This window comes from Salarias fasciatus, chromosome 10, assembly GCF_902148845.1.
Source record: "Salarias fasciatus chromosome 10, fSalaFa1.1, whole genome shotgun sequence".
Classification (NCBI taxonomy): Eukaryota; Metazoa; Chordata; class Actinopteri; order Blenniiformes; family Blenniidae; genus Salarias; species Salarias fasciatus.
The window spans coordinates 5,735,921-5,751,841 of NC_043754.1; the positions used below are offsets into that span (position 1 = coordinate 5,735,921).

Genomic DNA, 15,921 nt, shown 5'->3' on the forward strand with positions numbered 1-15,921 from the left:
CAAATAAATGATAATTTAGCAGGAAATGTTCAGATTGTGTCCATTAGGTAAATTAATCCTACATTAAAGACCCTCAAAGAGAGATTTACATTCCTTTTAGACCTTTTTTGAGAGCTGCCTCTCCAGTAAAAGATTAGATAAGACATAAATACATAAGAATGACCACTGAAATCACACAGAAGCTTTACTGCATTGACGTAAGTAATTGAAAAATCAATCCCAACTCAAATAACCAAATCAGAGTGTAGCTACCAGCCAAGCAGGGGGGAGCCGAGCAATCCATCATCTAAAAACTAATTTCAGAAACGGAATGAAAACCGAAAAAAAAAATGTGATTACCAGCAAAACTAAAATCCTCCATTCTAATAAAGCTTTTAAAGCTCAGGTGGGAAAAACTCAAACCTCTTTGGTAAAAGAAAGGAGAGCAGTGAAACAAACACACCAAACCTCACTAGGATGTTAAGTGTCTCTTATTTAGTTACCTGTCCAGTGTGCATCCTGAGATTAGCACGAGTTCCCTCAAGCCTAAATTTAAATAAAGCTATACAGAATGTATGACATAAAAGACTGTTACAGACAGCATAGTGGAATTAAGACGAGCATAGTGGCTGCTCTAACATTGAACAGGATTTGTTGAGTCTGAAATTTACAATCAGAATTACTAATTATGTATTCTCATGCTTCGACCAACAGAATATACTGAGTGCATATTCCTGAAAGAAAAAAAAATGTTTTAATGAAATAAATTCGCTGAATATCTGTGATCTGGCCTCTACCAGCTTTAAAAGAACTCCTGTCCTTGTAACAGAGATGTAAAGAAGGATTATCAATAGAGGTACCTGCTGTTTATTGTTGCCCTTGAGCTTAATTCAGCCCTCCTGCTGTGTCTTTTTTACCTTATCCAACCTTTATTCACAGTTTTGATTCCATCTCTCTGCAAACTGGAGGTGCTGCGTTGGAGTCTTGTTTCCTTGCCAAGCCCTGCTCGTCTGCAGATAAGAGTGATGAAGCCTTCACAAAAGGGCTCAGTGGCGCAGTGAGGGAGCGACATGACGGCTGAAATCATAGCTGCACCTTCTTATCTTCCACCTCCGTACAGAATCTAGTGACTGCGGTTGTGCTTTGATCTGCACACCCCACATTACCTCCTCGGCACACGGACGACTGAACCCGCCACATCTTATGCTGTTTTCTCTCCGTGCAGAAAAACAAAGTGCGTTCAATCTCAGGTTTTGTTGGGTAAAGTAAAGGTACTGATTGAATCTTGGATGACACACCTCCACCTACCCACAGAGTGAAAATTTGGGGAGAGAAGCTATTTACTGGAGCATCGATCGTCCCAGTAATGACCTCCGGTCAGGGCGTGGTCACGATTAATAAACTCTGAAGTGCCTCGATGATGACGTGAGCTCTGCAGCCAAAACCAGCGGCAAGATGGCTAAACGATCTCAGCTGTTCGCAGCCGGTGTCTCTGAGAGATGCTTCATTTCCTCACATCAGCGACCTTGTACAAATGTACAAACACACACTTATGTAGCACACCATGGAAACTGTGCTCCAGGGAGGTCCTGTTTTTCTTTCTTGCCAAATCCAGCTTCTGCACAGTCATAGCCACGGTTAGCACAGATTGAAGAGAAAAAATGACCGAGCTGTAGATCAAGCCACTCAGCCGGTGACGCTGAAATATTACAAAATGTTCCACCTTAGCCTGAGTCAGTCTCTCAGTCGGTGTTCTGACAGCATGAGGGAAAATTCTTTAACTGACAGACAGCGATGCATCCACTCTGCAGTTTGCATCGTCACTTTGTTCACATTGGGGCACATTTCGTAAGTTATTTCCCGTCTTTACTTCTTCAAGTAGATAAGTTTCCTTGGGAAAAGACGCTGAACCCTGACTTGCTCCTATTGGAGATCGAACATCTTAGATGGAAACTGTCACTGTTAGTGTGTGAGTGTGTGCATGATCATGACAGTGTCAAGGGTGAGGCGGCTAAAAAAAGCACAGTATATCTAAGAAGTGGCTTCAGGATAACTGTGTGAACGCCCTTGAGTGTCCAGAGTTGAATCCGATTGAAGATCCCTGCAGAGATCTGCAGACGGCGGTCCACGGACACTTCCAGTCGAGTCTGATGGAGCTCTGTGGAGTTGATGGTGCTAAAATTCAGACTGTCTTATCTAATCAGGGAGTTTGCTGTGTGTTCTTGGCTGTGCTTTTACACCCCCCCCCCCCCCCCCCCCCCCCACACACACACACACACACACACACACACACACACAAGCGACCTCCAGCTAAACTCAGAGCTGCAGCCACTCCAGAGGACTCCTCTGCCCTGCATGACCTTGAAACTTGAGCTGTTTGTTCGTCTTAAAGGAGCGTATCTGAGAATATTCTTTAAAGCTCTTAGTGTAATGTCTTAGCCTTGACTTAGGGCTCGTTTTCACCGCAACGATTTAAATTGAAACGCAAAACTTTTGTTGCATTGTTGGTGTTCGTTTACACGATGGCGACGCTCAGAGCCACTGGAAACAACTTTGTGGCTCTCGGGCTTCGTCTCCGTGGAAGAACAGACACATGTAATAGAGGTCCGGTTTGTCATCTGTCCCACTGTTTGTCTTTATAATAAATATGTTTGGTGCACGTTTGTGTGGTTTCAATAGAGGAACATCCAGTACTCCCAACTTGTGGCATGACATGGTACCTATATCCTTTTCAGATGTTGTAGTGTAAATGCAAAACTGGTGTGAAATGAAAATGCAAAACATGAAAAGTTTTCGTGTAAACGGGGCTTGAATCTCCTTTTAGCTCTAAAACCACACTGCAACCCTTAATACATCTCTAAACCTGCCGTTGCCTCGCTAGATTGTGACCTTTGTCTTTAAGCTGTAAGTTATTCAAGACAAACTCCTAGAATTTTGGCTCTGTGTGGTATTTCGCTCCTCTGAGCTGTGTGTCCTACCTTTTGGCCCCTACGAGGAGAGTAAAGCGAGGCCTCATACACACACACACACACACACACACACACACACACACACACAGAGTCGTCCTTGAGAAACCAGCCAATGTCTTTTGCGATGAAAGATTCAGCGGCCTCCAACTTATCTGTTCAGATACTCTGCTGACCTTTCACAGGGGAGAATAACACGGATAATAAATGCTGCGGCACTGAAACTTTCATGTATCAGGCTTTGATTCACGCTGGTGCCAAGACACTGCTGAAGGTTGCATCAGCTGTAACATCTCTACCTCAGTCTTCCAGTTGAAATATTTAATGTTCCTTCGTGCTGTGAATTCAGATTGTGTTATGCATACATTTTTATTACATTTAATTTTCTTTTATTATGCATCTCCTGGTAAGTCTTTGTTCTGTTCTTTTTTCCATTTATATTAATGATTAGTCTAGTAGTCTATTTTAATCTACTTTTTTTTTTTGTTTTTTCTCTTTATAGGCCATGAAGTTGGTGTCTAAGAAGAGGTTAATGAAGCAGTGTGGCTTTCCACGTAAGTCCCGGACGGAGGAAGCAGATTGAAGTAGATTTTCAAAGATTTAAACTCGGTCTGAATAAATGCAGCAGTTGAAGGAGAAGCAGGTCGCAGATGAAGAAAGTAATCCAAAGTTCAATCTACAGGATTCTCTGTAGCCCTCGGCCCATCTGTCATCCCGTTCCAGCAATGCAAACTCCCCAGAGTGTGAAGACGACTGAGCCCCGCCACCGGCTCACACTCGCACAAGCGAGTGTCTGTGCCAGTGTTTACTGAGGACGTTTGCTTGTAATCCCAATTCTAAATAGTGTGGTGAGGGCGTGTCATGTTAGGCTAAACGCTTCTCAAGAGGTCGGACCATCATGGATTTGGGATTGTTCAAAGCGGCAATAACAAACAGAGCTCTGAAGCCTCCTGTGTGAGCCTGCAGGTTAAAAACTGTACAGTTAGAAGAGGGAATAAAATCATTTAATGACAAATAACGGACACATTTATGACGAAAACCCAGTTTTGATCAGGAAAGTCTCCAACCTGAAGGTACTGGGGGAAATGTGGAAGCTGTTGAGTGGATTCCTAACTGACTTCTTGTTTGTTTTGTGGTCTGCAGGTCGTCCACCTCCGAGGGGACCAAAGGCAGCTCAAGGAGAGCAACCCAAAATCCTAGGGCCCCTGGAGCGGGTCTACCAGGAGATAGCCATCCTCAAAAAACTGGACCACATCAACATTGTCAAGCTGGTGGAGGTGAGAGTTGACGAAACAGCTGAATCTGTTGCCGCTTGCATTCAGATCACAGTAAATGCTTCTTCTGCACTTGTGCGAGCAGTTCAACAAAAACAGTGTTTTCAAGGATGGCCTAATAACTATCAGCAGTTCGTAGGAACAGTGGAACAGCAAGCAGGAACAGCAAGGTGTGTTTGAGCAGACGGTCTCTGCAAATAAAAAGCCCAAAAGCGTCGTGGCTCTGTTATCTGGAGCTACAGCAGGAGAGATGTTTGCAGACCGAGCGGAGTACGATTTCTCCATGAACACTGCGGTCCAGACTCTGATAACACCCTCACTGCTGTTATTCTCAACGATGCGTTGATGCCTGAAGCAGCAATAATGTACACAAAATGCAATGAGGGTTCTGTAATGAGATTTTTTTTTTTTTTTTTTTTTTTTTTTTACATTGTAAACACTCGGCCAACCGTTTTTCATTAAGCAGCTTCCACACTGACTCATGAAGGAGGACAACTAAGGACAACTGTTTGAATATAGAACAGAAGAATTAAACTGACAGGAGGCTGATTTCTGTGTTTTTGTGGTGTGAAAGAGAGAAACTCCACACTGGAAGATGCTGTACGTTGCCGATTCAATCCAAAAGGAAATATTCCTATGCAAGATGAGAGAGGAAATACTACTTTCCAACTCTGAAAGTACTCCACATTAAATCTGTCTCCATGTAAGCAGGTGAAAATAAGAATTTTTGAAACTGCAGGATGACTCTTTAAAAACTATCCTGAGGACCTTTCAGTGAAGAAATTTACTTTAAGTTACACTCTGTTACACTCAACTGTTTTTATATTTAATGCTTTTCCTCTTTTAATTGCTTTAGTTTCTTTTGTCTGCGTTTGATTCGCTCGGTCCTTGTTGTTCTCCGGTGTTCTCGTTGCTCTTCCTCCTGCCGGCTGTATGTTTGTTAATGTGAGGCAGTTTGAATTGTTGTTCAAAGATGCTGTTGTTTCAAAGCTTCCCCATTTCAACTGCACCAGGAGTCATCAGATACTTAACGTTGTTTGAAGTGAAGACAATAGGAGAGAAACTGACCTGAGAGCACTCAATTCTGGGAGATAAATGGTTTTGACAAAAAGATTACAGCTCTGGAAACGCGGGTTTCATTTCACGCAGGCCTGATTGTTTACATGATAGAGAGACAAACACATCCTGGGAATATTATCCTTTAGATTGATTTTGTTCTTTTGTTCGCAGTCAATTGAACATTAGAACATTCTGCAGCAGAAATGAGTTTCTTTTCGTGATCGTACAGCAGCAGGTTGTAGATCCTGCGTTCAGGATTATCCGTCGCCGCTCGGTCTTCAGATAACCTTTCTTGCTGTGTGCCTTGACTCACGCTTTGTATTCATGTCACAGGAGGGAAAAAAAAAAGGTGGATAAACCCTGTGCAGTGTGAGACGGGCTCACCCCCCAGCACATTTATCGCACCCTGTTGATATCTCTCTGCGAAATCCCCTCAATGAATTGTTGCGTTTGTATCGGAGTTAGTGGCTTCTGAGCTCGAGCCGACTTTTATTTCCTGCAGAGGAAGACGATGGCGGATTGTGACGACGTGACTCGAGGAGCTCGCCGCTCACTCGCGATATCGTCGGAGTGTTTTTCGGTCTGGGCCAGATGGCGGGGGCACCTCCGCCTTGCTCGGGAGCTGAGCTCCAGCAGTCCGTCAGCAGGAAAGCAGTCTGGCTCGCCTGCACCAGAAATATAGATTTTTTTTTTTTTTTTTTAAAGCAGAAGTGGAGTGCTAGTGCTCCCCTGTGCTCGCTCCAGCAGAGAAGACACACACATATACACACACACTCTCTCTCTCATCTCATCCCTCTTCCACCCTCACTCTCACTGTTATAATGGGTATATGTGGGCAGGAGGAAGACCTGCTCCCTCCCTCGGCTCTCCCTTCTCCATTTTAATGTGCTCGGGTCTGGATCGCGCTCATTAGGGGCCGTCCAGCCCGAGTCGTGTGAGAGCGCCGGCCAGTCCGTCCACTCATGAAAAGACTTTTTCTCTCGTTTTCAAACATTAAAGCCCACGCCGAGTGGAGCAGATAAAAAGCGATGGAAGTGATCTGGTCATTTGTCACAGATGGTCGGGAACCGGCCTCGTTCTCACAGAGGCGCTCAGACGCCTGTCAAAACCAAAAACCCACTTCCTGTCATTTCAGATCACCTTTTAATACATCTAATCACTGCATTTACGTGAATTAACTACTCCAAATATATTGACTTAACTGTTCTGTACTTCAGACAAAGTAGATAACACTCTATTTGATGCATTTAATCAGTGTTTTGTGTAAGTTGATGTGTTTAAATGTGTGTTTGGACCGACCGTCTCATGCTGACATGAGTAAACGGTGTTGTCGTTGCTTTAAGTCTGCCTTTAGCAGACGGGATATTTAAACTCACCTGCATGTTTGACTGAGAAAACTGTCAGCAGCCTCTTGACAGGAGTAAACAACAGACTGTGCATGTCCTAAAGAAGGACTTAAAAGTTCTCAACTTAGTCAACGTTGACATGTATGTGTTGATATAACCAAACTTTTATCGATGTATCCTGAATCCTCTGGTGTAAAATACAGAAAAATATCCTATAACTGTTGCATTATGCATGTTTTACATGGATTTCCTTGTTAAAATGTTCTTATTTAGACTATAGTCACTCTTTCTGAAGTTGATGGTTATTAGGCTGTTTCCCCCTGGTTCTTCTTCCAGGTGTGATTGGTGATACTTTACATGGCTGTGTGGATACTCCACACACGCCGACGCTCAGGATCATCATGCTGAGGCTGAGATGTGTTCAGTTGATCATGTTTGGAGCGTTCTCAGCTCAAAACGCAGTAAATATGCTGTATTTGATTTACGCGGTAGGACACCATAAATCTTCTCAAGCATCAAATCAACAAAGAGCGTATGAGGAGGTTTGGCAGCGGCGAGGTGAATCCCAGAATATAGAGTGTATTGAAGGCATCTTCCTGAATGTAAATACACAGTACATGCCATGGAAGCATACAGGTTTGTTAGAAATTCTTAATAAAATGAAAAAAAAGAAAAAAAACTGCTCCAGGCTGCAACCTTTTCAGCTGCCTTTTCTATAATTCATGTTTGTGTTCAAAGAATGCATATTAAGGCTGAAATGCTTCAAACTCAAAACATAAATAACTCAAAAGAAATTTAGTGGTTGCTGTATTATTAATATTATTAATTATAAAATGTAAAATTAAGGTGCACTAATTTACTAAGCGGGATTTGTGTCATAAATATAATACTGTGGGTTCCTAGGCAGTCTCTAAAGGGACAAGTGGAGGGGGAAAAGGACATTACAGTCTCTCATGTGTACCAGATATTATGTTGTGCTCATGAGATAAGTATGTTTCTCATATGCACGGGATGCAGGACTTTGGTAAATTTGGAAAGATGTTCACAGGTTGGGACTTCTTGCATGAATAAAACTTGTACGAAACGTCATCGTTGCACGAACTACACCACTTTCAAATCGGCGTGAAGTGGAAAATCTGCTGCAAGATCATTTTTATCACAAGCAGCTGCTTTTAGAGCAGCAGAAATAACACCGGACTCAATCAGCTGGCTGTCCGGTAACAAAATGTGCTGCAACAGCAAAGACATATACTTCGAAAATATCTAATAATGTTGCCTGTATTTACTGCAGCGTCACCAAAATCACTGCTGCCTTCACTTGACTATATCAGATGGAGTGATCAGCTGAAGACGTCATAATCTTAATCCCTTTTTTATCAGTAATGAAATCCAATAACTTCCCGTGAAGGAGGCCTCAGAATGAACTTGACAGTGACTCAGCAGACGGCTCGTTTTCCGCCCTTCCATTTTAAAAATGAAATGCATTTATTTATTCACACAATCTGCCCTCTATCATTTAAGAATGTTTGCAAAATAATTCATCATCTTTTTTAATGTGACATGTGAAATCAGACCCGCATTAGTATTCCGAGCAGAGTGCTGTGTCAACATCTTGCGGCATGTCTAAAGGGGATCTTTAATTATTTGTGGAAAATATGTGGCTGTCGGGGATGGCCTGAATTCCCAGAGGACGCTCTGCTCTCCTCCCGGGTGCTCCCTGCACACACACACACACACACACACACACCTGCAGCCCGGCTTTGTTTTGACTCTCTGCTTCCATTCCGGTTGTCATCCGGTCCAAAGCAGCTCATTTGGATGCAGGCCGTGTGGGATATTTCACCTCTGCACCCCGGAGAGCGCTTTGGTGGCTTCCGCTGTATATTTAGCATTGTGGGCCTGTTGAATAATAAAATGTCATCCTGCGAGTTTTGGCTGAGTCCGAGCACAGCGCGTTCCAGACCAGAATGCGTCTGCATTTATCCCGCTGCCTCCGTCAGCGGTGAAATCATCAATAAGTGCCGGCGTGCCAGGTCCATTGGCAGCCATACATGTCAGGAAACAACAGAAGCATGGGACAGATGAGGAGGGCTTTGACTCATGAGCGGCGCCGTTTTACTTCCATTTTTTTTTTCTTTCAATCATTTTTATGTAGGCTGACCTTTTGTTTCATCAATCTGGAGCAGTTTATTTCTCTACCTGCTGGACGTTTGTGCCCCTGCAGCTCCTGAGAAACTCTGGGTTTGTTTACATCTGAAATTTGGCCGTTGAAATCTTCTCTGGATTCCTGACAGGACAACATGGATGTCCAACTCTTTTTTATGAGGGTCCACTTAAAGCCTTATTTGATAGCTGGGATAAATCTGTGCAAATGTAGTAGAAATCCGTTTAATAATCAATAAGAGCCGTGAACAGAACGTAACACTGAGACCTGAGCACGGTTATTGATGATTCTGCCGTAACGGCTCGCTGCACCGTTCCCTGGCAAACTCGCCTCAAAGCCGTGCGGTCGGGGTGAGTGTGTGCAAACATGCATAATGCAACAGTTACTGGAGAAGTAAGGTTTACGAGAATTTTTTACTGTATTTTACACTGAAAGGTTTCATTAAAATGGACTTTATGCAAAGATTTTAGTCATTTCAGTAGGAATTCTTTGGTTTTTATACGAATAGTATAGTATGTATGTATCGTATAGTATGCTCTGCGTCACAACAAAGAAACACTTTGTTTAAATTTCAAGGTTATTATGGTACAGTTTCACCAGTCTGGCCCTCTCGAGATGGAGTTGGAATGCTTATGTAGCTGTGTGCTAAAATGACACTTCTGCCTTCCTCAAATTAAGAATACGATAAAAGTATAATGTTATGTTTTCTGTGTTCAGTAATTTAAATTAAAAAAAAAAAAAGCTCAGGAAAAACGAGCCGTCAGATGTTCTCTTGTTATTTTTCAATCATTAAACATTAAAAGCTTTGGTTGGGTTGATGGTGCAGAATATTAATAAACTTTTCTTTTTCATTATGAGAGTGTAATCTGTGAGCGGCATGTTTAAGCAACACGTAGGTGCAGAACTATGGGGGCAGCATACCAGGAAGGGACTCATAGATGATGGACCAATGTAGAAGTTTACATAAGCAGCCAGTTGACTGAAGAATACAAAGTGAAATGATGGTAACTTCTTTTTATACGGTGTAATAAATCTTAGGTCTCCATGTTGAGCTGAAATGTATTAAAAGGAGGAAAAAAAGTTCCGGGGCATTCACATGTAAAATATCCCCCGAGTCCGAAAGAGGAAGGACGGCGGCAGCAGCAGCAAAGCTGTTTCCCGCTGATAAAAGAAAAACATGGTTCATTTCTGAAGAAGAAACCTAATTTCAGCCCCAGCCTCTTCAGAGATTATCAACATGAGCTTTAAAGGTCGCTCATAACGCCTGGACGTCTGAAAGAGGACAGAAGCTGAATGGAGGAAGCTCCTGAGGTCAGGATGCAGGGCGAAGGAGCAGGCGCTTTCTTTTTATTGGAGAAATGTAATCTTCAGTTGAATTATGTCTGAGCTCCTCTGGCTGCGACTGGAAGACACCAGATGTGAACTTTAATGGCTCAAAGCGGCTGATTTATATATACATTGTAAACAATGTAAGTCCAATAACTGAACCAGGTAACACCATTAACCTGAGGATGATGACGTTTGATTTTTTTTTTTTTTTTTTAAGTTTAAAAATACTCCTTTCCAAGGGGGAAAGAAAAAAGCCCAATAATACAACTAATACAGTTGTGTCTTGTATTTTCTTTTACAAACTCTGGGTTTTATTCTCATAAACTCCGTCCACAGATGTAAAATCTGCGCATCTCTTCACACCAGTGTCGTTTTCTCAGGACACTTCATTTCTGCAGCTTTCGGTGTGCCGACTTCCCCAAATTCGCCCGCCGCTTGGCTGTGATGCCGGTGCTGCTTTGTCGGAAATGAGATGGCTTTCACTGTTTCTGAGCCTCTCTGAAGTCCACTGGTCTGAAGGAAACAGTGTGATTCCCAGAGAATGAATTACAAACGGCAGCCACTTCAATTGGAAGTTAGAGTTAATGTTTTCTTTCTCATTTTTAAACTTTGCGGAGTTGATTCAGTTTGCCGCCTTGGGGGCTTTTTTTTTTTCTCTCCTCTTTAATGTGCAAATGCAAACCCTCACTCTTTTATCCACATCTGTAAGACTGCAGTCTGCCAGCTCTCCATGACAAATCCCATCAAATATTTGATTCTCGCTCACATTTTTTCCATTTGAATCTGTATTTTCTCCCACAGCTGAAGTTGAATAGCAGCTCCCAGCTGGACAGGAGATCTGAGTTGGAAATATTAAATTAACTGTATGTCGTCCATGACCTGGATGCGTATATTAATTAGTTTTCTCTTCCTGAGCATTTACTTCTTTGGACTGCTGTTACCAAAGAGCTCAGAAAAACTAAAACACAAACAGACACTGCTTTTAAAACATTGTAGAAATGCAGGACTTGAAACGTGTTGTCAACGGGGTTTGAATGAGATTAGAAAAAGTCTAATTCTGGAGTTACGTCCTGCAGTGTGCTGCCTCTGAATGCATGCTATCCAGCACAGAAACGATGTGTGTATTTATCTCCTCCTCACCGGTGACTGTTCACGTTGCAGGTGCTGGACGACCCGTCGGAGGACAACCTTCACATGGGTACGCACTCCCCGTTTTCACCCTCTCCGCCTCTCTCTCTGTGAGCCTTTGGCTCTCGGCACATATGTCAGCCACAAGTTTCCCATCATTAATTCAGAATTCAGATGGAGGCTGGTTTCCTCTCCACCTCGGGGCTCACGCATTATGCAGGTCGCTGTCGGTCTCATTTCCTTCTTCTTTCTCCTCTTTTTCGCCAACAGTTTTCGAGCTGATGCGTAAAGGGTGAGTAGACCACACAAGCTTTAATTTTTTTTTTTTCCCACCTCCTCTGTCCCTTCCTCCAGCTTGTCACAGGTATTTGTCTTCAGAGTTGAAAGCGTTCTCAGGTTTTTCGCAGCTCTGCGCGCCAGGATGATCTAATGATGTGCGAACTTTGGTTATTATAAAGATAATGAAGGTGGAAAGCGGCACGTGAGCGCACGCTTCAGTCATTCGCCCCCCCCCCCCCTTTTTTCAAAACATGATGGGCTCTATTAGTTTTCACAGAGAGGATGTTGTTGCCTCTGGCAGCGAGATGACAGTCAGTTGAGCTGATTAATACGGCTACTACCACCGTTAAAATAAGCTTTTTATCTGCTCTACGCATGACGTGCAGCTACAGGCTGCTGCTGCCACCAGCCATGTCGGTCACGCTGCGTGTGAATTGGTTCAGTAGTGGAGATGTCACAAGGGCTTGTAATGTGATCACTTTTCACTGCAGACACTGCCTCGACAGCTTATCACATCTTATTAGAATACTTTGAATATTTGTGTTTTTTTTTTTGGTTCAACATTCCTACATTCATACCATTCATACCACAAACTAGAATTTTTCTGGCATTATTTAAATGTTTATTGTGATCATTTTGGGATCAGGTTTAAAAATCACCGCTGTTTCAAAGTGATCACTTCTCAGCCTTTCAGTTTGGAGTTTGCATGTTCTCCCTCTGCACTCCCGAGATTTTCTTGGTTTCTCTTCGCTCCCTTCATTAGTTTAAAGATCTTGATAATTGTAACTGTGTGTGATTGCGTGTCTTCGGTATCGCAGATGAATAAATTAGTCGACCATCATATTTATTCCAATAATTTTCATAAAATTTGCAATGAGAATCTTTTATTTCTCCCTTCCATTCCTTTTCCACTTCCCATAAACATCATAATCATCAGTCCTGCGGCTGTTACTGAAACCTGCATCTCTTGACATCGTTTTGCATTTGCATGCATTAATAATCCTGCATTGATTTTGACGTCTCTCTGCTCCGACACACCTTGCATGTGTCACATGAAGACTCATTACCGCAGCGGATCTGTTGAAGCAGCAAAGCATCGTCTCCATGCAGCACTGAAATATGTGGAGCTGACAAGAAAGAGGAGTCTGGCAGAAACAAATTGTTGGAAAGAAGGACGTGTTTACATACTCAAGCCTGCAAGTCAGTTAAAGCATTTCTTAAGAGAGAAAACACCTGTTTGATCTGTTTGGAGAATCTGTTTGCTCCGAGTAAAGGCATGTAGAGTGTTTAGATGATTTTATTTTAAACTTGGTTCTTTAGATATGGACAGTGCTGAGGTTTTGCTTGAAAATGCTGATAAATCATGAAAAAAAATGACTTTAAACAATAAATCAGTATAAAATAAAAATAGCGATTGGACTGGAGATACTTTGCCTTCTGATACTGAATATAAAAATTATCTGGCTGTTGGGGGTGTCACTTATTCCCAGCATGACTGTTTTATTTTCAAAGGAAGTCAAAGTTAGGAGGAATAAAAGTCCACTAAAAATCCCTATTTGGTGTCCTCTGCTCAGAAATTGGTGCTTTAAGGAATATGACTACATTTCTTTTGCGTTATTTAGTTCCCTTTGTCCAATTTTTATGAATGCATTATGCCATGAAGGCCTCTGCTTTTAATACCTTTCACTTAACGATTCCAAAATGATTTTTTTTTTTGTTGTTCATTTTTGACTCTCTTACTTCTTCCAGATGTATCGTAGAGTTTGCAGGGTGTTAATACCCACATATTCTTTATTTACATGCTCTTAAAATGTACTAGAAGTGACATTAAAGGATTCCTCGACAGTGAACATATCCTTTGGTTCTACTGTCAACACGAATCTGAGCATGTACAGCATTTTTTATGACTTCTGGCAGTGCGACTCTGTTTACATATACATAGATTCTTGTCTTGTGAGGGAAAATCCACTCATCCGGTAAGCTGTGGGTGCTGCTGGCGGGCTGCTGGCGGGCTTTACACAGAGCTGCTGAGCATCAGCCTCTTTTAATGAGGCTGATTAAATCCTTTTTTTAAAATGTCCTCATATTTGAAGTCAAACTCCTGCGTGCGTGTGTGTATGTGTGTGTGTGTGTGTGTGTGTGTGTGTTTTTCTCCTTCATGGATGAATGTGCAGTCCGGTGATGGAAGTGCCCACAGACAAGCCTTTTTCAGAAGAGCAGGCGCGCTTGTATTTCAGAGACGTCATCCTCGGCATTGAGTACCGTAAGTACACACATACACACAGACACACACACGCGCACACACACACACTCATGTGTATGTGCACAGATTATTCATTATCACCAAAGTACATCCTGTTTCAGATAAAAACAATCCACGCACATCATTTCTAAGAAAACCCCTCTTCGTTGTCCACATGAAACAGACGCTGTGCCTCCACTGTCCGGCTGCTCGGTGATAATTTCACTTGACTGCTATGTGGCCCTCTGTCTCCGCCGGGCCCCCGGGGGCCGGGCTGCGGCCGCGCCGTTCTCCTCATCAGAATCGGCGTGCCGTTTAGTGGAGCTGCTTTCTCATTTGCTGTAGTGGATCAATTCCGCCGGGCAATGAGCCTAATGATCAGGGATCAATACGGCCTCTTTCTGTGCTGATCGGGGAAATGACGCTGCAGAGACTCGTTCAAGACGCACACATGCAAAAAAGCAAAAAAGTAAAGGAAACTCGCTTTTTAAAGCTTGGTAGCAATGCTAACTTCAAAAAGAAATGAAATCAACACCTTTATATATAAAAGAGATGAGCTATGAAACATGAATTTGAGTCAATTTAATATAATTTGTTGCCTTGTTTGAGCTGGTAACAAACTGGCTCCCATGGCAATATGGTGGCTGTAGGTGTCTGTGCTGATGCCTGACTGCAAAAGTCAGAATGTTTCTAAATTGTCACTCGAACTGTAAAAATACGGTTCAGTTTACAGCTTAAACATGTGGTGGTGGTGCTCTCTGGTTAAATTTTCTCATCTAAATGGAAAAAAAATATTTGCATCATAGGAGAATCTTTGACTCTGTGTCAGTATCTTTTTTTTAATGTGCGGATCAGTTGTGAATTAAATCTTAAATTACCTCATTAACATCTGGAATAATTTCTTCAGCAGTTGTGAAGGTGGTAAAACCTGAAGAATCCATAATGGAAAATATAAAATTAATCATAAAATGGTTAAATAAGAAAAAAAAAAAAAGTAATTCAAGTGAAATTTTCCATCTACATATTTATTGCTATTGAATATTTAGAATCATCATGACAAAAAATAGAATCTCATGTTAAGTCTTCTATAATCGGCCATTTATCCCATCACAGACGCTTCAGGCTCAAGTGTGCTTCACTTTCCTGACCTTCAGTTCACCGTCTTCTCATACGAGGTGGAAGCAGTGATGTCTCCACAGACATAATCTCAACTGCTGCTGTGTTACTTTGACTAAACCCAACATTGCGTTGATTCTTCAGGAAATATAAAATCAATCCCTCTGTGTTTCAAAGCAGCTGCTTCCTGTTTACCGTCCTGCTTTTGTAGCATGATAAACCGTCTCAAGCCTCTTTGTTTCTTTGTGGCTTCTTGTAAAATCCAGTCAGATTAACCTCACTTCAGCTCTGGAGCTTCACTTTTCTCATTATTAAATTGGCCTTTAACCTCCTGTCTGGCAGTTCTGCTCCATGATGAAACATCTCAATAATACGTGGCCCACTTCTCCCAGGAAAGGAGAAGAAATTTAAGTCCAATCTGTTTGCTGCAGCAGATCTCCATCAGATTTACTACGTTTATTTACACCTTTTTTTTTTTTTTTTTCCTTTTGTGTTTTCTAAGCTGCGCCTCGGGGCACTGCTTAGATTTATACTTCCACTTGTGCTTCATCTGGATGTTCGCCTGTTGTATGAAGCAGATCCTAACGAAAGCGTGTCTCTGCCGTCCTCAGTGCATTACCAGAAGATCGTGCACCGGGACATCAAACCCTCCAACCTGCTGCTGGGCGACGACGGTCACGTGAAGATCGCAGACTTCGGAGTCAGCAACCAGTTTGAGGGGAACGACGCCCTGCTGTCCGGCACGGCCGGCACCCCGGCCTTCATGGCTCCGGAGACCCTGTCGGACAAGCGCAAGAGCTTCAGCGGGAAAGTGAGTGCAGTGCGCGGATGTGGATGCGGGAGGCGGGTCGGAGCTCTGAGTGGGCGGGAAGCCGCAGGAGCTGCAAACGCCAACATGAGCACTATTAAACTGTGATCACATGTCAGAGGCCTGTGGCTCTGCTAAATATTACCAGAGCAGAGAAATGAAGAAATACAGCAGAAGTCAGCCTCGATTTCTACCAAAGGGAAGTTTTTTGTTTTTTTTTCTGGAGTGCTC

The 15,921-nt window shown here is 42.6% G+C and overlaps 1 protein-coding gene across 2 annotated transcripts in view; it reads left to right on the forward strand.

Annotated features, from left to right (window-relative positions):
* Window positions 1-15,921, forward strand: part of camkk1a (calcium/calmodulin-dependent protein kinase kinase 1, alpha a) — a 64,315-nt gene that overhangs the window by 39,289 nt on the left and 9,105 nt on the right. For both annotated transcript variants that reach the window (XM_030100997.1, XM_030100996.1), the window contains exons 5-10: window positions 3,448-3,499; window positions 4,089-4,222; window positions 11,279-11,315; window positions 11,516-11,537; window positions 13,699-13,787; window positions 15,494-15,693. In XM_030100997.1, coding sequence (XP_029956857.1) covers window positions 3,448-3,499; window positions 4,089-4,222; window positions 11,279-11,315; window positions 11,516-11,537; window positions 13,699-13,787; window positions 15,494-15,693 — 534 coding nt within the window. The remainder of the gene's footprint in view (window positions 1-3,447; window positions 3,500-4,088; window positions 4,223-11,278; window positions 11,316-11,515; window positions 11,538-13,698; window positions 13,788-15,493; window positions 15,694-15,921) is intronic.